This window comes from Crotalus tigris, unplaced genomic scaffold (genome assembly GCF_016545835.1).
Source record: "Crotalus tigris isolate CLP2741 ecotype Arizona unplaced genomic scaffold, ASM1654583v1 scf7180000018068.1947079, whole genome shotgun sequence".
Taxonomy (NCBI): domain Eukaryota; kingdom Metazoa; phylum Chordata; class Lepidosauria; order Squamata; family Viperidae; genus Crotalus; species Crotalus tigris.
The window spans coordinates 1,180,572-1,207,142 of NW_024096805.1; the positions used below are offsets into that span (position 1 = coordinate 1,180,572).

The following is a 26,571-nucleotide window of genomic DNA, read 5'->3' on the forward strand; positions in this document are numbered from 1 at the left end:
AATGAGTTTTGTTAAGCTGGGTTTAGTTTATAACAAACTACTGGTGTTGCCTTAAGCAAACAGGCAATAGGAGGGCTTTACCAGGAAGAAATAATACAAGTGCAATTGAAGATAATCACCACCCCAACATGACGGTAGCACTTAAACCAGTGATGGCGAAGCTTTTAGAGACCGAGTGCCCAAACTGCAACCCCAAACCCACTTATTTATCACCAGGTGCCAGGCGGGCGTGGCCCACTAGGTGGGCGTGGCTATGGTGGTCATGGCAGACTGGGTGGGTGTGGCCAAGGTGGGCCTGGTCACCTCGATGTTGCTCATGGGGAGGGATGCCTGTGGGGGCCAGGCAGGGTTCGGGGAGATCCAGGGGGTCTCTGGCAAATGGGCAGTGGGCAGGAGACTCGTCCTGCGAAGTGAGGCAAGGCAAAGCAAGGCAGGGGTGGGGTGCCGTTGTCGCAAGGCGAGGCAGGGGCCGGGGCAGCTGCTGCCTGACACCATCGGCCCCAGCACACAGAGGCCAGCGAGCGCATGGAAGCCAACAGTGTCTATCAGCAGCCACAGCCTGCCGGCCCCTCAACCGGAGCAGTCTGGGGCTCTGCAGCCCACCATCCGAAGTTCAGAGAAGCCGCCTCTGAGCTGGATAGACGGCCGACAGCTGAGGAGGTGATGCAGTGGGTCGTGCCCAGGAAAAGGAGAGCATGCAAAGCCAGGAGGGATGGGACAGGGGGAGGGAAACCAGCCGTGTTGGGATGCATCCAGCCACGTGGGACCTTGGCAAGTTAGCGGGCGGCTGGTTGAAGAGGGACGGTTGCCATCTCTGGGGCATGGCGCGCGTGCCCACAGAGAGGGCTCCGAGTGCCACCTCTGGCACGCGTGCTATAGGTTTGCCACCACTGACTTAGACTTATACATCACTCCATAGTGCTTTACAGCACTCTCTAGGTCAGTGGTTCTCAACCTGTGGGTCGGGACCCCATTTGGGGTCGAACGACCATTTCACGGGGGTCGCCAAACAAGGCTGTCCGCCATTTTTCCCCCCTTTTCTTTGGCCACGCCCCTGGCACCCAGTGATGTATAAGTGGTTGGGGGTCACCACAACATGGGGAACTGTATTATGGGGTCGCGACATTAGAAAGGTTGAGAACCACTGCTCTAGGTGGTTTACAATCTGGGTCTTCATTTTACTGACCTTGGAAGGACAGAAGTCTGAGTCAACCTTGAGCCGGTCAAGATCAAACTCCAAACTGTAGGCAGAGTTAGGCTGCAATATTGCCTTCTAACCACTGCGCCACCAGGGCTCTTTAGCTACTCTTCTGAACGTCTTGGAAAAGAAAGAACTACGATGAGGTGGCAGTCGTAGCCTCATGAAGTTGGCTTCTGATAAACTACACCCCCCTCCCTAAAAAAAAAAAAAAGCCCAAAGTTGCCCAATTCCCAAGCAGCCTGTAAGCATGTGGTGTTTTATATGTGTGTGATGGATATTGAATACAACCTGGAAGAGTCGTGAGCTTAATTCAATCAAGAGATTGCTGTGCTGTATTAGATATTTGTGTTGACTTCCACGCAGGACCTCAAGAAAACGCTGGAGAACAAAAGGACCCTGTGGCTTCAGAAACTCAATTTTTTGGAAGCTCAGAAGGAATCCCTGGATAAGGAGCTCATTAAAATGGCAGGAAACATGCGGAGGATGAGAACCGAACAGCTACATTTAAAGAAAATGCTTTGGTCCAGGTGGTTCTTCTTCATTGAATAGAATGTGTGGTTTCTGTATCTACTCAGTTGCAAATTCCTTACAGTTCGGTGAACAATGCTGTCAGTTTGGGTTGCCGTGTGGTAACATCTCCTTAAGGTTAAACTCAAAGAGGATTGGTAGCTCATAATATCTCATGATGCATGTCTGTGGGAGGTAAGAAAGCATAGGACAGGGATGTCCAGCTTCAGCAACTTTAATACTTGTGGACTTTTATCTACTAGAATTCCCCAGCTAGTATGTTGGTTGGGCAATTACAGGAATTGAAGTCTACATGCCTTAAAATCTTTCACTTCTGCCAGGGGTGACCAGACCTGGCAACTTTAAGAATTGTATATGTCCAGTTGAATGAAAAAAAGGACGAGAGGTGACATCATCATCATCATCAAGTTGGAAGAGACCTTGGAGATCATCAAGTCCAACCCCTGCTCAGGCAGGAAACACTACACCATTTCGGACAAATGGCTGTCCATTCTCTTCTTAAAAACCTCCAGTGTTGGAGCATTCACTGCTTCTGGAGGCAGGTTGTTCCACTGATTAATTGTTCTAAGTGTCAGGAAATTTCTCCTTAGTTCTAAGTTGCTTCTCTCTTTGGTCTGTTTCCATCCGTGGCTTCTTATCCTGCCTTCAAAGACTTTGGAGAATAGCTTGACTCCTTCTTCTTTGGGGCAGCCCCTGAGATATTGGAACACTGCTATCATGTCCCCCCCCCCCGTCCTTCTCTTCGTTAAACTAGACATACTAGACATGATAGCAGTGTTCCAATATCTCAGGGGCTGCCACAAAGAAGAGGGAGTCAAGCTATTCTCCAAAGCACCTGAAGGCAGGACAAGAAGCAACAGAGGGAAACTGATCAAGGAGAGAAGCAACCTAAAATTTAAGGAGACATTTCCTGACAGGTAGAACAATTAATCAGTGAAGTGACTTGCCTCCAGATGTTGTGGGGGCTTCTTCACAGGAGGTTTTCAAGAGGAGATTGGACAATCATTTGTATGGAAATAGTGCAGGGTCTCCTGCTTGAACAGGGGGTTGGACTAGACCTCCAAGGTCCCTTCCAACTCTGTTGTTCTGTTAAGCCTTGTGGACTTCAATTCCCCAAATTCATGTTGGCTGGGGAATTCTGGGAGTTGAAGTCTACAAGTCTTAAAGTTGGCAAGGTTGGACACCCCTGAGGTAGGTGAAGGAAATGACAGCCATTTGTCTGAAATGGTATAGGGCAGGGGTCTTCAAACCTGGCCCTTTTATGACTTGTGGATTTCAACTCCCAGAATTCCTCAGCCAGGCATGCTGGCTGAGGAATTCTGGGAGTTGAAGTCCACAAGTCATAAAAGGGCCAAGTTTGAAGACTCCTGGTATAGGTTCTCCTGCTTAAATGGGGTTGGACTGGATGTAAAAAAATTACATCCAGTCACTGTAAAGATTGAAAATTTGGATCCACCTCAACTTATGTCCATTAAGAACTTAAAACAGAAACTCGAGTCCAATTGTAGTCATAAGCTGGGGACTGCCTATAGGTGAATATCCCCAAGTATGTACCCCATAATGCTTGTAAGTCTGGAAATGTATGTAATTGAACAAATCTATAGTAGTTTCCGGGAATCCAAAGTTGCCCTTACAGAGAATCGCTCACAGACTTGGAGAAAGTAATTCAGCTTCGAATAACATTGCTGTCCATTGTTTTTGGTGTTTTGCTTAATATCTTGAAGACAACATGAGATCCATTCAACCAAACAGCTCAAAGAAGATGCTTTGGCAGAAGCAGAAGCCTTGAGGTTGAAATTGCAAGAGTTAACTGAACAATTGGAGGAAGCTGGTAAGAGGGTAGGTGTCCTACATTGTATTTTTATGTCTTTAATTTTTTAAAAAAAAAAAAAAAAAAAAAAGATGGAACAAGCTTTAGAGATGCCAAAGTGTGAAGTAGTGTGAATTGCCTGACCCAGACATAATTCGGTGCATCCATGAATCCTGCATGCCCTGAGGGCAGCCCATCTACTATTTTTGGAAGACGGGCCCCCTGCGTCATGCTAACATGCTTCTAATGATAGACAGGCCCACCTCCACCCTTATTTTCTTGATCTGTATCAAAAGCGTGATACAGCACAAGTGAAGCTGTGTGGGCAGCTTTCTCATTTCATTTTGTTGTAGGCAAGTGCCTCTGTTCTGACATTGCTTTTGTCCTCTGGTCACGGGTCTCTATAGCCATTTCATCCTTGGCTGCTGGGCCACCTTTGAAGGACCCTTCCCACGTTAAGCCTGTGCTCCAAACACAGAAGGAAATCAGAGGGAAAAGCTGAACTGTTGGACTCTGCCCTCTCTCCAATGGGAGATTGAAAAGGTGGAGCTTCCTTCCTTCCTTCTGTTGAAGGAAAAGTCTTCGTTAGGGTTCAGTCCAAGCCGGGAATAAACAACATGGCGACTGCTTTAGAAAGAAGGTTGAAGTTTATTGAAGAGGAGAGCCAGGCAGAAAGATGGCTCTGGAAGAAAAGAGAGAGAGAGAGAGCACATGTAGGGAGTGGGTTTTTAGACCCTCTGGGGCTCTTGAGGTTGTTTCCTGTTCCTGCTTGAGGCCTTGTATTTCCTGTGTCATGTACTTTGACCTGAGTCCGAGTGTCCCCCTTTGGCATCTGTGAATTAATCCTATTATGTCCTGTCTTAGAGTTTGAGTGGGGTACGTAGATTTTAAGGGTCTTTGTCTTCCTAAGCTTCTAGTTGGAGGGCTACAACCTTTCTGAATGGATTATTACATCTGCATTTCTACAGAGCTGGTTTCTGCTTGGGGGAGGGAGACTTGGGGCTATTCAGAAAAACTGGGCATGCTTTTCTGCCTCTTTAAGATTCTTTGAGCAAATATAATATTCTGCCCTTTTAATATTTCCTTCTCTGGGGGAAGCTGACTTCCCACACCTACTTATTCCCTTCCTTCCTTCCTTCCTTCCTTCCTTCCTTCCTTCCTTCCTTCCTTCCTTCCTTCCTTCCTTCCTCCCTCCCTCCCTCCCTCCCTCCCTCCCTCCCTCCCTCCCTTCCATTCCATTCCATTTCGTTCTATTTCCCCAAAGAGTGAAATAAGGGAAAAGAAATATATAAGGAAGTCACTTCCAATCAATACTTTATCTTCCGTGCACAGAACTGTCCATGTGTGGACTAACCATGTGTAATGTTTTGCGTGTGTCTACCCACCTTTGTTGGTAGCTATACGTCTCTTCTGCTGACAACTGTAAACTGGATTAACCAGACTTTCTTAAAAGGCAATCGGCTCATATAAATAGACTTTACTTCTGCTGATGTCTCAGTTCTTCACGCAGCTTCTGTAGATATCCAGGTATAGAAAGACCATAATCTGTGGGGGGTCCTTGGTGCTCTCTGAGCTTGGTTGTTTTCTTCCAGACGTTTCATTACCCAGCTAGGTAACATCATCAGTGCTAGAATGGAGTGAGCCCCTGTTTTTCTTTTTTATCAGTCTGCTGGCAAACCTATAAACAGATGGAATAATAACAAAACAGAGTGAAAAGATTCTGCCTCCCAGCTGCCAGGTACAGAGTGAAATTCTGGGCTGACATTGACAAAGATTTTGCCCATTTCCCCTTCTAGCTCATGGGATTGCAGTAAACTCTCTAGTGTCTTCTGCAGGATTAACAAAACTCCTCCGAAAACAGACGCTTCATTAAAAGGCCTCATAAAAGCCATAGATCCTCCCCACAGAAAGGAATGGGATTGGTTCAGACATTTGTGACATGAACAGAAGAAGGGAAACAGCATGTCAATCCATCATTTGGGGTTTGCAGTAGCTATTCTTCGAGCAGAACACTTAGCCAGGATCCCTGGGAAAGCTGAAGGTTGAACTCCAGAGAGCAATTTATTTATTATTTATCCAATCTATCAAATGGCTTAAGCTGGCTTTTTTTTCCAGCTGGATTTAACCTCCAATGGATACAATTCTTTATCCAGGAAAAGAATTACCTTTGACTTGAGGTAATCGTCATAATTAGGAGTCAGTTGTCAAGCATCGGAATGTAAATTGCATGACCCTGGGGCTACTGCGTGTGAAAAACGGTCATAAGTCACATTTTTGAGTGCCGTTGTAACTTTGACCAGCCACTAAAATAAGTTGAGGACTACTTGCACAACACAGAAATATAGATCGAGAGTCTTTCCTTCCCACTCGGGATCCCAAGTCTGGAGTAGCATCGGGAGTTTAAAATTAGATTAGATAACCTTTATTGTCATTTTTTTTCTCTGCGGGCACAACGACACACATTAAAAATGAAAGTTAGCTGCTTGCTCTCAAAATGTACACATACATAACACACATTTAAAACTTGCTATGTACCACATATGCCCAGACCTACTCCCTTGCATATAAGTAACATATAAATGTTAATCACAATAAATGTTAATCGCAAGTGCTCAGACAAGCGCCCCTAAGAGTATTAGGGTCCCTAAACCAGCTGTTGTAAGTTGAGGACCGCCTGCGTTATGAAGTCTTAACACGCAATCGTGGCGCAGTGGCTGCTTCTGTGTTATTTCTTCCGGTATGTCAAGGCTGCCTTCCACATGGGGCTCTTTTTCCTTCTTTAAAATATTGGGGGGACTTTTTACAAGTGGCCGGCGGTCAGTTTCACAAAAGCAGAACCGTGCCTGCTCATCTGGAACTTGCAGAAGTGCGATTGCAGAGGAAGTCGAAGCTGAGCCAGACGGGGTGGGGGGGGTGGCAACTTCGAGTGCTCTGCACAGGAAAAGAACCGTTTGGTGCACATCAACAAGCAGAACCTGTCCCTCAAAATGCAGAAGCGTGAAGAGTTCATGGCTTCCGGAAAGAGAACAAATGTGTTTTGGGTCTCTTTTTTTAAGCTGCCCATAGGGGCTTATAGACCGAGCATGTCTTGCAGCATTTGATGCCGGAAATTTGCATTGACTTGCTGCTGCTGCTTCTGCTGCTTTTTCAGGTTAAGGATCGCGAGAGTGACTTTCACGCCGCCCGCGAGGAAGCAGGGTCTTTACAGAAGAAGCTAGAAGAAAGCGTGGCGGAGCAAGGAAACCTCCGGGGTAGAAATATAGATTTCACACGGACTTGCCAACAGCTGGAAGTGCAAGTTCAGGAACAAAGTAGTAAGTATATCTCACAGCTCTTGGGCTCCTTCCATCCTCTGGGTTAATATTTTGTGGATGCCTAACCTGCCTTCGTCTTGGGGGGGGGGGTTCAGCCATTTCCTAAAAGTAATCAGTTGGAGATTCTGCCATGATAGCTACACACATGCAGCCCTCGACTTATATCTATTTGTTCTGTGACTGTTTAAATACACACATGCAGCCATGATAGCTACACTTATAGCCATTTGTTCTGTGACTGTTCAAAGTTGTAACAGCCCAAAAAGTGTGATTTATGACTGGTTCTCACACTTGTGACCATTGCAGCATCCTCCCACCGTCACCTGAATAAACTTCAGAAGGCGTGGTAACTGGCATGTACTTAGAACAGTTGCAAGCCTCCTGGGGTGAGGTGATCCTCATTAGTGACCTTCCCAGCCGGCTTCTGACCAGCCAAATTGGGGGAGGAAGTTGGATTGGCTTAACAGCTGCGTGATTTGCTGCAGTGATTCACTTAACATCAGGGCATGAATCACTTTACGACTGTTCGGGTTTAGCAACAGAAATTCCAGTTGTAAGTTGAGGACTAGCTGCATTCTTTCAAATTGGGGAGCAAAGAGTTGGTGGGTTCTATGGGGGCTTTAGCTTCATCCAGCATCACTCTACAGAGAGTCCCAAGGACCCACAATGGAACCCCAAGTGTATGTTGCTAAGTGAAACCTTTGTGAAGTAAGTTTCGCCCCATTTTACGACCTTTCTTGCCACTGCTGTTAAGTGAATGGCTGCAGGTGCTAAGTCAGTAGCAAAGGCTTGTTAAGTGAATCTGGCTTCTCCATTGACTTTGCTTGTCAAAAGGAGTCAAAAGGGGATCACATGACCCCGGGACACACGGCAACCGTCATAAATATGAGCTGGTTGCCATACATCCAAATTTTGATCATGTGAACTTGGTGGTGCTCTGCAGAGCTCATAAATGTGAAAAGCGGTCATAAGTCACTTTATTTCAAGGGCTGTTGTAACTTTGAACAGTCAATCAATCAATCAGAATAGAGCTGGAAGGGACTTTGGAGGGCTTCTAGTCCAGCCCCCTGCTCAGGCAAGAGATCCTATACCATCTCAGACAGGTGATTGTCTAGTCCAGTTGTGAGGAATGAGGAATTCTGGGAGTTGAAGTCCACAAGTCATAAAAGGGCCCAGTTTGAAGACCCTTGTCCGTTATCTTTTCAGGTAGGTGGCTGTCTATTCTTTTGTTAAAAACCTCCAGTGATGAAGCACCCACGACTTCTGGAGGCAAGCTGTTCCACTGGTTAATTGTCCTCACTGCTAGGAAGTTTCTCCTTAATTCTAGGTTGTTTCTCTCCTTGATTAGTTTCCACTAAATGAATCATTGCAAGTGGATCACCTGTACTTTATCTTAATAGATAAAAGATTATCTTCACTACGCTGGGCTGGATTGGAGACATGATAGTTTATAGCAAGGGTCTTCAAACTTGGCCCTTTTATGACGGGTGGACTTCAACTCCCAGAATTCCTCAGCCAGGCATGCCTGGCTGAGGAATTCTGGGAATTGAAGTCCACCCGTCATAAAAGGGCCAAATTTGAAGACCCCTGGTTTATAGCGTCCCATTTAGCTCTCTGATTTCTAGAAATGCCTCACACTTGTGTAAGAGGAGAGTTGCCACATTACTTCAGGTTCCTGGTGGGGTCCAGCACATGACTCCAAAAACAAGAAAACTGTGAAGGCAACTTCTCTCTGTTACTGTTCCTCAAAAACTATAATTGGAGAACCGTTGCCCTTGGCTATTGATTGATAGAGTTTAGAGCAGGGGTCTTCAAACTTGGCAACTTGGCAACTTTAAGGGCTGGCTGAGGAATTCTGGGAGTTGAAGTCCATAAGTCTTAAAGTTGCCAAGTTTGAAGACCCCTGGTTTAGAGCATGGGTGGTGGTATGTAGGTAGTCCTTACCTTACAATTATTCTTTGAATGACTGTTCAAAGTTACAAGGGCACTGAAAAAGTGAGCTATTATTAGAAGGAGACTTCCTCATCTGGAATATTTGTTTATTGAATATGGTATTTTTGTTAGATAAGGATGGGAAAGCTTTAGTTGACAGATGCTCACCAACTGCTGTCTAATGCCTTGTTTTGTAGCTGCTCTAGAGTCACTCAAGGAGAAGTGTTTGAAAAGGCTGTTGTGCGGTGTACTTTGTCAGGTACGGCATCTATTCATTTTTTTAACAATGTGTTTAACTGTTTATTTTTAGTTACAGGGTAGAACTGAGATGTCCAGGACATCTCCCAGCATCCTCCAGTGACAATACCCAGATTGCACTGGATAGCCTAGCACAGGGGTAGGCAATCTTGGCGCTTTTATGACTGGTGGACTTCAACTCCCAGAATTCCTGAGCCAGCATGGCTCAGCATGGAAACCTCTCACTTTCTCCTCAGCATGGCTGGCTCAGGAATTCTGGGAGTTGAAGTCCACGAATCATAAAAGAGCCAAGGCTGCCTACCCCTGGCCTAGCACAGCCAGAGGCATGCAAGGCACTATTGTTCCTATGCTTCCTAGGCACACAAACTGGGAATTAGGAGGGTTGTTTTCCAACACAAACTGTAAGATGAATAGGCTTCCTTAGAGGAGGCTGCAAAGTCTCCATTGGATTTAAACCAGTATAAAATTGGATCTGCAGTATAAAATTGGATTGGAAATATATTTTCTGCCTAATAAGCTGGAGTTCATCTTTTTACGGGGTTCATTTAGGCATTAAACTAGAAGTTTAATTAATCAATTAAAGCAAGCCCTCAGAAGTGGTGAACTTTCACCATCCCTAATTGTTGGCTGGATGGAGGGGTTTTGAAGGCTAGCAAGATGTAGAGAGCTATGAGTCACTCCATGCCTCTCTAACCCCATTTGTTTAGTTTGTTTTTATAAATAACTCAGGACAATCCTACATAATATTCCTTCCTCCTCCTATTTTCCCCACAACAATAACTGTGAGGTGAGTTGGGCTAAGAGAGAATGACTGGCCCAAAGTCTTCCAGGTGGCTTTCATGCCTAAGGCAGGACTGGAACTGGAACTCATAATCTCCTGGGGGATTGGTCCAAAGACACTTGCTGGCTTTCATGCCTAAGGCAGGACTAGAACTCACCGTCTCCCAGACCAGAGGTAGGCAACCTTGGCTCTTTTATGACTCATGGACTTCAACTCCCAGAATTCCTGAGCCAGCCATGCTGAGGGGAAAGAGAGAGGTTTCCATGCTTAGCCATGCTGGCTCAGGAATTCTGGGAGTTGAAGTCCACCAGTCATAAAAGAGCCAAGGTTGCCTACCCCTGTCTCAGACTGTAGCCTGATACCACTAAACCAAACTGGCTGTGATGTCTGTTTTCCCTCCATTCTGTCATCGTATAATAATAATTCATTCAGCTAAATTGCTGAATTCTCAGAGAGTCTGGGCAGGGCCCGACAATGAAAAGCATTACAATAAAATCAATAAAACATTGTTAAAAAAGATAAAAGATGGCAAGCATAACGAATCAAGAAGTACCTGGAGAGGCAGTCACTTGCTCTCAGTCCAACCCACTCCACAGGGTTGTTGTTGTGGGGGAAAGAGTGCCATCTGCCCTCACAGCTAAATGTAATAATGAAGTTTGATACTATTTGGGTGATGCAATGAATTACGGGCATTGTAGTACCTTTATCCTGAACGCTTTTCCTTTAAAACTGGGCCTACTGATAATTGTCGGTCTGTCATTTGCCAAATGGGACTGTGTCAATTTATTTGGGGTGGGGGGGTAGGGAGTTGTCTCAGACACAATCGGAACAAGATCTGGGATTTTGGCTCCCAGCTTTAATGGCTGCTGGCTAGCAGCCCCCTTTTCAAGAAAAAAGTGTTCTCAAAGGATAATTTTGTTCAGTTCCCAATAGAGCTCTACTGCTGAACAAGCAACCACTGAAAATGCTTATCAGATCTAGAACAGCATCCTCTATGTTGATTGAAAACATCGAGCAGGGATTTTCCCAGCCCTAAAAATGAGAGGCAGGTTACGTTTAAGGCCTTTGGCACGCAAAACATGTATTCTGCCTTTTTTTTTTTTTTTTTTTTTTGCGTTCTTGAAAAATATGTTTCTATACCCCCTCTGCAGGAGCCAAACTCTGTTCTTTTCTTGCTTCAGCCATTTAGCACTGTCCTCTTGGATAGCAACAAAACGTAGCTAGCTTTTCTTGGTGAAGTGACTTTTCTTTCAACTGACCAGCATGCAAACTTTCTGTCAAAGCAGAGCTGTGCGTTTGATGACGAGAGCCCTCTGTCCTGCTCAAATGTCAGTGAAGAGATAAAAACAGAAGAGCAGGTAAGCACAGACAAGTTTTCAAAGTGTATGTTGGAAGAGAACCTGAAGAGGAACTAATAACTGGCAACATTTTCAGTTGGCCGCAACAAGTTGGCCATGCCGAATTGGCTGTGATGAATTTAATTAATAATAATAATAATAATAATAATAATAATAATAATAATAATAATAATAATAATAAACAATTGTCGATAAGAAAGACAAAAAAGTCTGGATAGTGGATGTGGCAGTGCCTGGAGATAGCAGAATAGAAGAGAAAGAACTGGAGAAGATAACAAAATACAAAGACCTACAAATAGAAATAGAAAGACTGTGGCAAAAGCAAGCAAGGGTAGTACCAATAGTCATAGGCTCCTTGGGTGCAATCCCAAAACAACTGGAGCACCACTTGAACACCATTGGCATTGACAAATTCGCTATTAGTCAATTGCAAAAGGCGGCCTTATTAGGAACTGCTTCCATCCTGCGACGATATCTGTAATACCATCAAACATCCACATCTGCCTATCCCAGGTCCTGGGTAAGGACTCGATAGGTAGACAAAATGCCAAATCCAGTCTGAACATCTGGCTGACTGTGCGATGATCAATAATAATAAAGTTGGAAGGGACCTTGGAGGTCATCTAGTCCAACCCCCTGCTCAGGCAGGAAACCCTATACCATTTCGGACAAATGGCTGTCCAGTCTCTTCTTAAAAACTTCCAGTGTTGGCGCATTCACCGCTTCTGGAGGCAGGTTGGCTGGGGGCAAGTTGTCCATGGCGAGTTGGCTGGTGGCGAATTGTCATAGATCCAGCCAGGCAAGCTGGCAGCCAGCAGTACATAATGTTCATATGATGCTGACTTAGTTAGAAACGATGGAAGCTGATCAAAGGGAGAAGCAACCTGGAATTAAGGAGAAACTTCCAGACAGTGAGGACAATCAACCAGTGGAACAGCTTGCCACCAGAAATCGTGGGCACTCCATCACTGGAGATTTTTAAGAAGAGACTGGACATTCACCTGTCTGAGACAGTATAGGTCCTCCTGCTTGAGCAGGGGGCTGGACTAGAAGACCTCCAAGGTCCCTTCCAGCTCTATTCTATTCTAAATTCTAGTTCAATAACTAATCCGCGTGTGAGTCAATACAGGATGAGTGCTGACAGTTTTGAACTCTTGGTGCTGAAGGAGACTCCAGAAAAAAACTGTAAACAGCCAAACAAACCAATGGATTATTGAACAAATCAACTCAGAGTTCACTTGAGGGCATAAATGACCAGGCTCCAATTACAGGCAGGGCTCAATTAACTATCCATCTTCAGCGACTGGTTGAAGTTCCAGCTGTTCCAGCTGTTGCACAGTCGTGTGATCACAATTGGGGTGCTTGACAAACTTGCAGACATGCCAGTTGCCAAGTGTCCGAATTTTGATCACGTGACCGTGGGGGAATGTAGCAATGGCCGTAGGTGTGAAAAACGGTCATAAATTGCTTTTCCCCCCAGTGCTGTTGTATCTTCAAATGGTCACTAAATGAATGGTTATAAGTTGAGGACTACCTGTGGTGCTTTGTGGTCAAAATGCAGGCAATGGGGCCCAATTATTCTGAAATAGAGTCGTCTGACCAAATTGCTTGTTTCCTGGTAGAAGGAATTTCCTATAAATTAGTTGAGCTGCATTCTGGCTACTGGGGGGCGGGCAGTCTCCCCTGCTTTCCATTCTCCGATGAGGGCGAAGCTTCGTTCTCTGAGCTTGTGGGTCAGTTTCCGAACATTTCGTTACCAGGCTAGGTAACAACTTCAGCGGAGTTCAGGGGATGTCCGTGTTCTTCTCTTTATAAGGGCTTCAGGGGTGGGTGGGTGTGAAGTGAAGGTCTTGTGACGGGTCAGGTGCAAGTCATCCGTGAAAATCTTGTGATGGGGAGGTTACATCAGGTCAGGGTGCTTGGAAGGTGAAATGCTGGTGGAGGACAGGGGACTTGTGTGGGACAGTTGATGGTCAGTTCTACCTCTGGTTGGGTGTGTAGTTGATTTGGATTATGAGGGGTTCGTAGGCTAGTTGATGGTCAATGTGTCTGTGGATGGAATTGCTTGTGGAGGGCCAAGTTTCGGTGAACTCATGAATGTGGTGGGTGGTAGCATGGCCAATGATTTGATTTTATTTCATAAAGATTTTTATTGAGTTTTATAAGGTTGGGGAAGGGATAGGACCAGGATAGGGATTAAGGTTCTGGGTGGGGTTAGGATCAGGATTGGGGTTGGGACAGGATTGGGAACAACATTGGGGTTAACCCCCCCCCCAATAACATTTTCAAGCTTTAGCAAACAGACTATTGTCCGGGTACATATGTTCAGTTAACACTAATTAATATAAATAGTAAATAACTGTAGTGAATATGATAAACGATGATCATAAACAGTATCAGTTGGTCAATACATATCATTCTTCTTACTAATATATATTCAAAATGACATATCACATTCATTTCTCATTCGTTTTCCTAACCATTGGTAAAAATGTATCCCATGTTTTAAAATAAACTGAATCTTCTTTCTCTTTAATCTCTAAGGTTAGTCTATCCATTTCTGCACACTGTAAAATTTTCTTAATTAAGATTTCTTCAGTTGGTAAGTTTTCATTTTTCCAGTATTGGGCAAATACTATTCTCGCTGCTGTCAATACATGCAATATTAAATACTCGTTCTCCTTCTCATACTTAGCACGTGGCCGATGATTTTAGTGTTGCTCCAATTGAACCGGTGTTGTTGGTGTCGGTATGAGTAGAGGTTAAGGATTTCAATTCTCTTCTTTAAATAGGAAACCTGTTGCTCTCGAAAACTAGGAACCCAACTCTGCTGGCCTTGGAGTACGTGCTGGTCCACACAAGATATCTTACTGCTAGGTAAGCTTAAAATATTCCTTGGCTGCCAGTGGGTTGGTTAAAAGGAGAAGCATACAGCTCTGGAAGAAGAAAACTATATCTGATTTGCATGTTGCTATGTGTTATTTTTTCAAAATTTGAATTTTTTATTTTTTGAAGAAAAGGGTAAGGTGAAAGACATGGAAGCAACATGGAAAATTGGGAAATTCTTCCGCTTGTAACATCATTTTCCAGGTTCTTTCACCCCCTTTTATTATGATTATTCAGTTAAGTTAATACTTTTTCATCGATATTATTGTATGTGTATGTGTTTATGCTTCTGTTGATTAGCATTTGCATCTGTCATCCATCTATGGATGAAGATTAAAACATGCACCCTTTTTTTTTAAATCGTGTAGCTCAGGAGCAATTAGAAAAAGTCTCTGATTGAAATGAGCTTATTGAACAATTAGTTTTTTGAGAGGTCATTTGTAAGTTTAATGCAGAACTCTCAGATTACAAAAAAAAACTATTTGAAATTGGCCACAGGGCTTACATCTTGGAGGATCAAACCATACTTTGCAATATCCCGACTCAATTATCCCAAAGGTGTTTTCTTTCCCAAAAGGCAACTGGACTTTCTTGGTGTTCTCTTTGAAAATGTTTCTCTTTTCATCCGAGAAGCTTCTTGGATGAGAAGTGAAATGTTTTCAAAGAAAACACCAAGAAAGTCCAGATGCCTTTTAGGACAAAAAAAACATCTGTGGGACAACCATGACCTCGATCAGGGGTCGGCAGCCTTGGCTCTTTTATGACTCATGGACTTCAACTCCCAGAATTCCTGAGCCAGCACGGCTGGCTCAGGAATTTTGGGAGTTGAAGTCCACGAGTCATAAAAGAGCCAAGGGTTGCCTACCCCTGACCTAGATGATTGAGAATCTCCATAGACATCCCCACTTGATCTGCACGGTTCCAGGTAAACAAAGTCACATTTTCTGGGCTTCCTCTCATTAATAATTCTGCCACTTCTCTGTATCTTTAACAGAAGCTTTGTCACTTGATTCTCTGCAACTGCTTCGAAGAAGCTCTCCACCCGGGACTGTTGGAAATTCTCCAATATTATTAATATTTGGGAAACAACACTTAAGAAATGGAACCACCTCGGATGTGATAGTGGATGAATGCAAGTAAGATCACAGACCCAGCTTTTAAAATGTTGAGTCTTCTGAGATTGATAAAGGCTACACACAGCTCAATAGATAATTTTTCTCCTACATTGCCAGTATCTTCTCATTTGATTGTTACTGCAGTTACTATTATATCCTAGTGACTTTTTTTTCCCTTTTACACGTGATTCAAATAAGCAAATCTACAAAGCTTCTTTGGATCTTAAGAAGACATTCGTAGACATTCGATATCTAAGAGCCCATCTTTTCCTTTATAAAAGTGGGCAGTTCATGTGAACATTTCTAGTCATTACCCATTAATTGGGCAACTCCTGGGCCAAATATCTTTTACAAATATCGTAAGGATTTATTTTTGAGCAAGCAATGTTGTTAGAAGCTTCACTTACAATTACTATATATGTCGATAATGTGTTACTTTTTAGCAGCCAGCTATTCTGAACAGCTGGCATCTTAACTCAGATATTTTTTGGTGTTAAGGTTACTTTCCTTCAGTTACAAGAATTGAGCACAGAATATTGTGAAAGGATGGACCCATTGTCCACTATATGAGAGGCATCATCTGAATTTTGTCTCTCTTGGCTATGAAAATTCTTGCTTCCAAAAGTGAAAATTTTGCAATTTCATCTCTCTGAGTGAGGTTAGCTACAAGTGCCTCTGACTTGTTACTGTTGTACAGGCACCTGAAACTAGTGACAGCTGCTCATTCTATTTTGTCTTATGCTGGTTTTGTGTTGCAGCTGGGGTTGGATTCTTTGCTTAAGTAAAAGCTGTAGATAAAAATAACCCCCAGGGTTTCACTTTAGGGGAAGGGAAAGCTGAATAGTTGCCATATGCAAATATTGCTTTCTGCCAGCAGGTGTAATCACCATTCGGTTGGTAGCCAGACAGATGCAGACCTGATCTCAGCAAGAAGGATGGAAGGTGACTCTCCCAAGGTTAGTTTCATTTACTTGTTTCCAAGAATGGATTTCCTAGCAGAAGACCATTCATTTAGAACCATGGAAGCAGAATTCCTTCCCTCTGCTGTGCTGTCCCCTAAGATCGACAGAGGGTTTTTACCACATTGATTTGGTTCAGTAAAGGAGAATATTGGTAGCTCAGCGTTGACATGAGAGGTCCTTGGTGCTCTCTGAGCTTGCTTGTTTTCTTCCAGACGTTTCATTACCCAAACTAGCTAACATCCTCAGTGTTAGTCATCATCAGTGACTAGCATTGCTGATGTTACCTAGTATGAAACGTATGCAAGAAAACAAGCAAGCTCAGAGAGCACCAAGGACCCCTGATTTGGTTCATTTGAAACTTGAAATTCACAAGTTCATTCAAAATTCTGAAATTCACAGATGCTTGTTCTTCTGAGGAGATGTTATACAACCTGCTGGGACACACACATAGATACTTGGATAGATTTACTTGGTGCTTGATGGGCATCTGAATGCATGAATCAGTAAGATGCAAACCGAGCACCACATATCTGTAGAATCTTGACCATTAAATTTAAAAAGTTATACTTTGTTAGATTTTTCCTCACAGTTGTCTTGTCCGTTATGAATTGTGGCATCCCAGGTTCAAATGTGTTTCCCCCCCCCCAAATGCAAAATGTCCATCCTAATCCAGCTGTCCCAGTTAGTTGTCCTCCAGTTCCCAGGAAACCAGTTTTTTGTGTTGGTGTCTCAAATTATCTGGAGGATAATAAATTGAGGAAGATTCTCTTTAACTATCCTGGGAATAAAAGACTTCATTTATAGGACTAGGGCATGATAATTCTGGCATGGCTGGAGAATTCTGGAAATAGAAATAGAAAAATAGAATAGAATAGAATAGAATAGAATAGAATAGAATAGAATAGAATAGAATAGAATAGAATAGAATAGAAGGAACCTTGGAGGTCTTCTAGTCCAGCCCCCTGCTCAAGCAGGAGAACCTATACTATCCCAGACAAGTGACTGTCTAGTCTCTTCTTTAAAATCTCCAGTGATGGAGCGGCCACGATTTCTGGAGGCAAGCTGTTCCACTGGTTAATTGTCCTCACTGTCAGGAGGCTTCTCCTTAATTCCAGGTTGCTTCTATCTTTGACCAGTTTCCAACCATTATTTCTTGTCCTGCCTTCTGGTGCTTTGGTGAACAATGTGCCCCCCTCTGCCTTATGGCAGCCCCTCTGATACTGGAACACTGCTATCATGTCTCCCCTATTTCTTCTTTTCTTTAGACTAGCCAAACCCAAGTCCCGCAGCCGTTCTTCGTACGTTTTAGCCTCCAGGCCTTTTGATCATCTTGTAGACCTAGTAGATTAATAGACCTATTATCTGAAAGCTGCCAAGGTTGAGAGACGCTGATCTCCTCCATCCATACAGAATATTTGGGAAAAGTTCAGGCTGAAATTTACTGCATCTGGAAAAAAAAATCAGAGATGGAAAAAAGTATGCCTGACTGACAATGTTTGCTAACTACACCTTTCAGCTTTGTAGCTAAGTCTCACCAATGGTGGAAGATGCTAGTAGCAGTAATTATACAGTACAAGTAGACCTCGGCTTACGATCACAACTGAGCCCCAGATTTCTGTTGCTAAGCAAGACCCTTGTTAAGTGATTTCTACTCCATTTTACGACCTGTCTTGCTACAGTTGTGAGGTGAATCTGGCTTAACGGTTGTTAAGTGAATCTGGCTTCCTCACTGACAGAGATTAACTGAGTTTTGCCCCATTTTACGACCTTTCTTGCCACAATTGTTAAGGCAGTGGTTCTCAACCTGTGGGCCGGGACCCCATTTGGGGTCGAACGACCATTTCACGGGGGTCGCCAAACAAGGCTGTCCGCCATTTTTTCCCCCTTTTCTTTGGCCATGCCCCTGGCACCCGGTGATGTATAAGTGGTTGGGGGCCACCACAACATGGGGAACTGTATTATGGCGTCGCGGCATTAGAAAGGTTGAGAACCACTGTGTTAAGGCAGTGTTTCCGAAACTTGACAATTTTAAGGCATGTGGACTTCAACTCCCAGAATTCCACAGCCAGCAATGCTGGCTGTGGAATTCTGGGAGTTGAAGTCCACATGCCTTAAAATTGTCAAGTTTCGGAAACACTGTGTTAAGGAAATCACTGCAGTGGTTGAGTTAGTACGTGCCGGGGAAATCAGGAGATTTGGGCTGTTCAGATGAGTATAAAGATTTATTGCAAACGTAAGCTCTCCACAAGAATCTGAGCTACTCACAGTCAAGGTGAAATCACAAGAATTAAGAATAAAAAAGAATTCAAGGTTTAGGGGCTTAGGTCTCTTGTGGGCACTCAAGGACTCATGACTGATGACGCATTTGACCCCTCCCTCGGGCTCAGCCTAGTCATCTCCTATAGTAACATGGTTGTTAAGTGAATCTGGCTTCCTCATTGACTTTGCTTGTCAGAAGGTCACTAAAGATGATCACGGGACACCGCAACTGTCATAAATACAGGCCAGTTGCCTCGCATCCACGGTCACATGACCCTGGAGATGCTTGCAGTGGTCATAAGTGTGAAATGGCATGTGTAAGAATTGGAGGGAGAGAAAATTCCCTGCTTTTGCTTCAGGGAATCTATGGTACTGAGTGCTGGAGACCAGATAATAAATCTGGTATTTATTTGTAAAGAAAAAAAAAAGGAAGAAGAAAAAAAATGGACCGGCTTAGCCTTTTTCGCCTAGCTTTCCTCGTGGTTAAATGGGTCCTTCCAATAGAGATCTGTCGCTCTTTTTTTGAACTTCTCCTAGGACCTAGGTGCTTTTTAGGGAACAGCTGCTGTTAAAATAAACCGAATGAAAGGGTGGACTCTGCTCCAAAGCAAATGTCGATGGAAATAACATTAACCACAGGAAAGCTGCACAATCAAATTAGTCCCTCACAGTATTTCTCCCACATAACTAAGTCTTAGGCTGATTGTGCTTATTTATGAAATCGATCTGATAGCATATTGATTATATTAGTAATAGAGTTTATTGTAGGACAGTAATGGCGAACTTTTTAGAGACCGAGTGCCCCAAAACTGGCCCCGCTCCACCCCCTGCCCTGGCCTCACCCAGCCTGCCCTCAGGGCCACTCACCACCTCCAGGACCTGTTGCAGATCGCCCAGGCAGCCCAGCAGCACCATGGTGACCACACCCTCTGCCCGCACCCCGCAGCATCAACTGTGCGCGATGGGGCATGAGGGCAGAGTCTTGTCTATGCTGCCTGGCTGCTATGTCCTTGACTGTGCTGCTCCGCATGGGCTACGCTTGGGGGCGACTCTCCTCCAGGGGGGCTGCTGATGAGAGTGTTGCGGGGGAAAACAAAGCTGGGGCAATGGCACGTGTGCCCACAGAGAGGGCTCCGAGTGCCGCCTCTGGCACGCGTACCATAGGTTCGCCACCACTGTTGTAGGAGATGAACAGATTGGGATGGAAGGCGGGGTTAAACATGTCATTTGTATGGAGTCATCGCGCAGCCACAAGAGTCCAGCCCTCCATGAATTCTGTAGACCTTATTTAGCACCAATTTAGCTTTCACTGTTGACTAGATTCTTGTATATTAGCTAGCCATAATAAACTCTTCTGTGCTTTGAACTCAACAAATGCTCCTGGTTATTGGCTCCTGACATTTATAAGATCATCAAATCAGAAACTGAAGGCAGTCTCCAGGAAATGTCCCCAGCCCTCATTTTTTAATATATCTATACCAGGGGTAGGCAACCTTGGATCTTTTATGACTCGTGGACTTCAACTCCCAGAATTCCTGAGCCAGCATGGCTCAGCATGGAAACATCTCCATTTCTCCTCAGCATAGCTGGCTCAGGAATTCTGGGAGTTGAAGTCCACGAGGCATAAAAGAGCCAAGGTTGCCTACCCCTGATCTATACAAATAAATGTTTCCAATGTTTTTTGTTTGGCTATAAATGCTAAGAGGTTTCACCTTTTTTCAAGGAGAGAGATGCCGGAGCATTAACAGATACCTTATTCAGGTAAGAGAAAATCTATGCCATTTCCTAATCCACCCTGTTTTTCTGCTATTGGATTGTACACTCATCTCTCATTCTTTTCCCAGTGAACTACTTTTATCCGAAGAAACTTTTGTCTCTGTCGCAGAGGGCATTAAAGAATCACAAGGTACGTTGAAGTAGAGATGAGTGTAAGTAGAGCAAAGAACATTTCAAATTTTTGTGGGTTTCCGCAGCAAACGACAATGACCCCAGAATGACAACTCATGATCAGTGATACCGTCAGAAAGAAACATTGGCTGTGATTGTTCCATAGTAAACCTCTCTGATCTGAGCAGGGGGTTGGACTAGAAAACCTCCAAGATCCCTTTCATCATCATCATCATCATCATCATCATCATCATCATCATTATTATTATTATTATTATTATTATTATAGCAGAATAGATGAGAAAGAACTGGAGAAGATAACAAAATACAAAGACCTACAAATAGAAATAGAACGACTGTGGCAAAGGCAAGCAAGGGTAGTACCAATAGTAATAGGCTCCTTGGGTGCAATCCCAAAACAACTGGAGCACCACTTGAACACAATTGGCATTGACAAATTCGCCATTAATCAATTGCAAAAGGCGGCCTTACTAGGAACCGCTTCCATCCTGCGACGATATCTGTAATACCATCAAACATCCACATCTACCTATCCCAGGTCCTTGGTAAGGACTCGATAGGTAGACAAAAATTCAAATCCAATCTGAACATCTGGCTGACTGCGATGATGATGATGATCATCATCATCATCATCATCAATAATAATAATAATAATAATAATAATAATAATAATAATGTCTTCCACAGATTACGGTGAGAATCCAGATCTGGCTTTTCCTACACCTATAAAGAACTAAATATTTTTTCCTAACTAGCATTTTTCTTCCTTCACAACCAAAGAATTCTGTAATTTGGGGTGTGTGTGTGTGTGTGAATGCAGAGAGACTCAGAAACATGGTTGAAAGCCATCAAGTTATGTCCACTTAACAGAAGTCTGGTGTTTCCTCTGTTGAAATGTATGAAAATCTTTAAACATCTGGATATCATATTAGCATTTTTTCCCCTCATCTTCTGCCTTTATAGATACGGACTCTACACTACTGGAACCGGAGGGGAAAACACACCTTTCTACTTTAGGGTTGCCGGAAGCAACAGCTGTTTCAAAAGAGGAAGCTGCAGAAGATGCCTCCAGCAACAAGACTGGTATTGGTGTTATTCTTTTTTCAGATATATGAGCCCCTTGGCAAGCAGGAAGCTAGTGAATGCTACAAATAGTCCTTGACTTACAACAGTTCATTTAGTGAGTTACAACGGCACTGAAAAAAGTGGTTTATGACCATTTTTCACACTTACCACCATTGCAGCATCCCCCTGGTCACGTGATCAAAATTCGAATGCTTGGCAACTGACTCCTATTTATGACGGTTGCAGTGTGTCCCGAGGCCACGTGATCCCCTTTTGCGATCTTCTGACAAGCAAAGTCAATGGGGAAAGCCAGATTCACTTAACAACCATGTTCCTAATTTAAACAACTGCAGCAATTCACTTAACAACTTTGGCAGGAAAGGTTGTAAAAGGTGGCAAAAATTCACTTAACAACTGTCCCATAACAACAAAAGCTTTGGGCTCAATTGTAAGTCGAGGACTACCTGTATTCCTGGAGTTTGGATTGAACCAAAATAGGCTTGCTTTCACACCTTGCATGAAGCCATGGCTTACAAGTCACAATTACTGACTTAACAGATCACACTCAGCCAAGATCTCAAGAAGGTTTCATGCAGCATGTAAAGCCAGCCGTGTCCTTAACTTGGACAGGGTTAACCACCACTGTGTGACTATGATGATGATGATGATAATAATAATAATATAATAATGATGATGATGATGATGATGATGATGATGATAAAGTTGGAAGGGACCTTGGAGATCATCTAGTCCAACCCCCTGCTCAGGCAAGAAACCCTATACCATCTCGGATAAATGGCTGTCCAGTTTCTTCTTAAAAACTTCCAGTGTTGGAGCATTCACCGCTTCAGTGGAACAACCTGCCTCCAGGTTAATTGTTCTCACTGTCAGGAAGTTTCTCCTTAGTTCTAGGTTGCTTCTCTCCTTGATTAGTTTCCACCCGTTGCTTCTTGTCTTGCCTTCAGGCACTTTGAAAAATAGCTTGACTCCCTCTTCTTTGGGGCAGCCCCTGAGATATTGGAAGACTGCTATCATGTCCCCCCTCGTCCTTCTCTTCGTTAAACAAGACATACCCAATTCCAGCAACCGTTCCTTATATGTTTTAGCCTCCAGTCCCCTAATCATCTTTGTTGCTCTTCTCTGTACTCTTTCTAGAGTCTCAACATCTTTTTTACATTGTGGTGACCAAAACTGGATGCAGTATTCCAAGTGTGACCTTACCAAGGCATTGTAAAGTGGTATTAATACTTCACATGATCTTGATTCTATCCCTCTGTTAATGCAGCCTAGCACTGTGTTGGCCTTTTTGGCAGCTGCAGCACACGGCTGGCTCATATTTAAGTGATTGTCCACTAGGACTCTGAGATCACTCTCACAGTTACTACTATGGAGCAAGGTACCCCCTATACTATACCTGTACATTTGGTTTTTCTTGCCTAAATGTAGAACCTTACTTTTTTCATCACTGAATTTCATTTTATTAGATAGCACCCAGTGTTCAGGTTTGTCCAGATCTTCCTGTATACTAAGCCTGCCTTCTGGAGTGTTGGCTATTCCTGCCAGCTTGGTGTCTGCAAATTTGATGACTGAATTACTACTTTTTCTAATTGTAACCTACACTGAACAAGGAATTCTATCTTATGGCCTAAATAGTCCCTTCAATTTTTTGCTCCTCAGTTACTGCTTGTTTTATTTTTGACACTGTCTTCCTCTTAAGTAACTATGAAAATTCTCAATCATCCAGGTCACAGTTGTCCCAAAGGTGCTTTTTCCAAAAGGTAACTGGACTTTCTTGGGGTTTTTTCTTTAAAAATATTTGTTTCTCATCCGAGAAGCTTCTGAGATGAGAAGCAAACATTTTCAAAGGAAAACACCAAGAAAGTCCAGTTGACTTTTGGAAAAAGCACCTTTGGGACTGTTGAAAGAAAAATCTTCATCAGGGTCCAGTCCAAGCTGGGAATAATCAAAATGGAGACTGCTTTAGAAAAAAGGTGGTAGTTTATTGAAGAGGTGAGCCAGACAGAAAGATGACTCTGGGAAAGCTGACACATGTAGCTGTGGGTGGTGGGTTTTTATACCTTCTTGAGCTTTTGTTTGGAGTTGTTTCTGTGGCATGAAATTTGACCCGAATCTGAGTGTGCCTTTCTGGTATTCTGATGGTGCTGGGTTAATCCTATTATGTCCCAAAGGTCACATCCTGTTTCCCTGGGGGTGTGGCTGATGGCTATGTCCTTTTCTGATGTGAGGGATTGTTGATTCTAGATATCTTTGTCTTTCTAACCCAAGCTTCCTGGCTCCAATCTTTCTGATAAGATTATCACATCTGCATTTCTGCAGACCTGGTTTCTGTCTGGGGCAGAGAATTGGGGGGGGGGTGTTTTCTGCCTTTAAGATCCTTTGGGGAAATATAATATTCTGCCTTTTAATATTCCCAAAACTATTTCTTTCTCTGGGGGGGAGGGGGCTGATTTCCCACAGGACCTCCACTTAAATAATCTTCCCTCCCAACTTGTAGTCTTTGAAGGTGCCAAAGGACTTCTGTAATAAGAGTAATAAGAGTCGCGAACAAAACAGTCCCATCTGGTTGCATGGGTCTGATCTGAGCCTTCTGGGAGTCTTTTGGGAGTTTTCCACTCATGAAAATGAGCCCTAGTAGAGCATCAGCAGAAGACAATCTACCCAATGCTCGTGGCTTCTCTTCTTTTGCAGGTGATTCATCTTCGTGTCAGGATCTGTCAAGCAGTTTCGTGTGCCAAAAGAACCAGGATAAGTAAGTATCAGGTTTCAGAAATACACTCGAGTTATGGGGGGGGGGAGAGTCAATATAATGACTATAGTAGGGTGCCCAGTGTTTAGTCTGTTTTTTTCTGTGTGTTGCAGCTTTGTTTTTGCACTGTTCTAGATCCCATCATTTTTGTGGCTTTTCCTGGAATAACTCACCAGGTATTCTGCTTTAAAGCTCCATGTTCTGTGCTTCAGTTGATATGCCATTGTGGATCTGTTCAGCTGAAATGTCAGCAGTTTGTCCTCTCCCCGAGGGCATAAAGATTGGCCTGCAGATATTCCCTTAGAGTAGACCTTGTTCCGTCTCGTGAGGTCCCCAACCCCCTTGAGATGTGGTGGTGCTGGGACTCCAGACCTTTTGGCCAGAACGGTTGTTAAATGAGGAACTTGGAGAATTGCAGTTCCAGTTAATCTGCGAAGGCCTTAGAACAGTGGTGGCGAACCTATGGCACGGGTGCCAGAGGCGGCACTCAGAGGCCTCTCTGTGGGCACGTGTGCCATCGCCCCAGTCCTAGGCGTTCAGCTGGGTTTTATAAAACCTTTTTGCTTTAGGCCTCTGCCGCCGTGTGCAAAAAAAAAAAAGGTTCAATCAATCAGTCAATTTCAACTTCTCGCGGGAAAAAAAGATCTTGCAAAACTGGAACTGATTGATTGAACTTTTTAGTCCCACCCAGTCTGCCGTTACCACCACAGCCATGTCCACCCAATGGCCACACCCACCCAATGGGCCACATCCACCCGGCATCCGACGATGCATAAGTGGATTTTGGGTTGTAGTTTGGGCACTCGGTCTCTAAAAGGTTCACCATCACTGCCTTAGAAGAAGATATTCCAGGTCTGTGTATCTCCTAATATCCTTCCTTTTGTTCTTCTCATTTCAGTGGCTCTCCCAATGAGAAAGAAGTGGAGGTAAGCATGGGTGTATTGGTTGCTTTTTCTACCTCCTCTTCAGTGGTGGGATTTAACTGGTTCGCACCGGTTCGGTAGAACCGGTGGCTAATTTTTTGTTGAGTTCGGCAAACCGGCTGAATCCCACCACTGGATGGCATCCACTGAAGCTCTAGCCCTTTTTTGCAAGGCCCAGAAGAGCCCTCCAGAAGTGCATGGATGCCACTTCCAGAAGTCCATTCTGGGCCTCAGAGGCCCGGGGGAGGCCTCTCAAGCTCAAAACGGCCAGCCGGAAGTGTGTGGATACCACTTCCGGAGGGCCATTCTGGGCCTGGGAGGACGCCTCTGAGGCCCAGAACAAACTTCCAGAAATGGCACCCACGCAGAGAACCAGCTGTTCACGTATTTGAATCGCACCACTGCTCCTCCTGGTATGTGTTCATACTTTTTAGCAGTGTTTCCAGGAGAGGGGGGAAGGAAAGCAAGATTCTGTGTGTGGGATCATGATGAGTCCCTGTTTTCTGTTTGAGCATCTGCTAGCATTGCCTAAAACAAGGTGGCAGGTTAGGACTTGGTTAATTGGAGACAGGATGTTAATTTGAGCTTCTTTGTTCCGTCTACCTATATTCTATGTCAGCGTGATACTTTCTCCATTTGAGGTAGGTTTGGGCCGTTGGAATTCATGATCTAACAAACAGGAATGTCTTAGGAAACCCTCAGTGTTGAATTAACTCCGATTAGCGTTTAACTGAATGTAAATAAGTGAAACAAATAGTTACTTTGGGGCACTAGTGCCATCTATTGCTTACTAAATTAACCATGCGCAAAATGATTTGAGTTGAACTCTTTGAATTAAAAATTCTGATTTTGAGCACGAAGACACTTTTCAGAGTGCAGTACAGCCACTGTAAGTGCGAAAAGAGCCTTCCCCCCCCCAGCAGTTGGATGTGTGTTGTGTTCCAAATACCTCTGTTTCAAGAGCAGAACAGCATTCAAAAATCAAAAAGTTTGGGGTGTGCTTGAAACAGCCCGTTTCACACTTCAAACGGGTTGGTTTTACCTTATATGTGGATTATTTCGGAATTGAACTGGTTGGACTTGAAACATTTGGCACCTCCTGCACTGTCGCCCAGATACAGATACAGTATAACAGAGTTGGAAGGGACCTTGTGGGTCATCTAGTCCTACCCCCTGCTCAAGCAGGAGACCTTATACCAGTGGTGGCGAACCTATGGCACGCGTGCCAGAGGCGGCACTCGGAGCCCTCTCTGTGGGCACACGTGCCGTTGCCCCAGCCTCGCCTCGCCCCATGACCCCCTCCTCTCCAGCAGCCCCCCTGAAGGAGAGTCACCCCTGAGCATGGCCCATGTGGAGCAGCGCAGCCAAGGATATGGCAGCCAGGCAGTGTAGACAAGATTCTGCCCTCACACCCCATTGTGCACAGTTGATGCTGCAGGGCAGAGGGCGTGACCGCCATAGCGCTGCTGGGCTGCCTGGGCGATTTGTGGCGGGCCCTGGAGGC

The 26,571-nt window shown here is 44.2% G+C and overlaps 1 protein-coding gene across 1 annotated transcript in view; it reads left to right on the plus strand.

The window, feature by feature from the left end:
• Positions 1-26,571, plus strand: part of LOC120309787 (inositol 1,4,5-triphosphate receptor associated 2-like) — a 63,205-nt gene that overhangs the window by 22,865 nt on the left and 13,769 nt on the right. Inside the window, exons 16-28 of the mRNA XM_039347343.1 lie at positions 1,565-1,728; positions 3,454-3,568; positions 6,691-6,853; positions 8,983-9,044; positions 11,111-11,182; positions 13,975-14,059; positions 15,063-15,204; positions 16,058-16,139; positions 20,128-20,165; positions 20,249-20,310; positions 21,276-21,395; positions 24,087-24,147; positions 25,043-25,070. Coding sequence (XP_039203277.1) covers positions 1,565-1,728; positions 3,454-3,568; positions 6,691-6,853; positions 8,983-9,044; positions 11,111-11,182; positions 13,975-14,059; positions 15,063-15,204; positions 16,058-16,139; positions 20,128-20,165; positions 20,249-20,310; positions 21,276-21,395; positions 24,087-24,147; positions 25,043-25,070 — 1,194 coding nt within the window. The remainder of the gene's footprint in view (positions 1-1,564; positions 1,729-3,453; positions 3,569-6,690; positions 6,854-8,982; positions 9,045-11,110; positions 11,183-13,974; positions 14,060-15,062; positions 15,205-16,057; positions 16,140-20,127; positions 20,166-20,248; positions 20,311-21,275; positions 21,396-24,086; positions 24,148-25,042; positions 25,071-26,571) is intronic.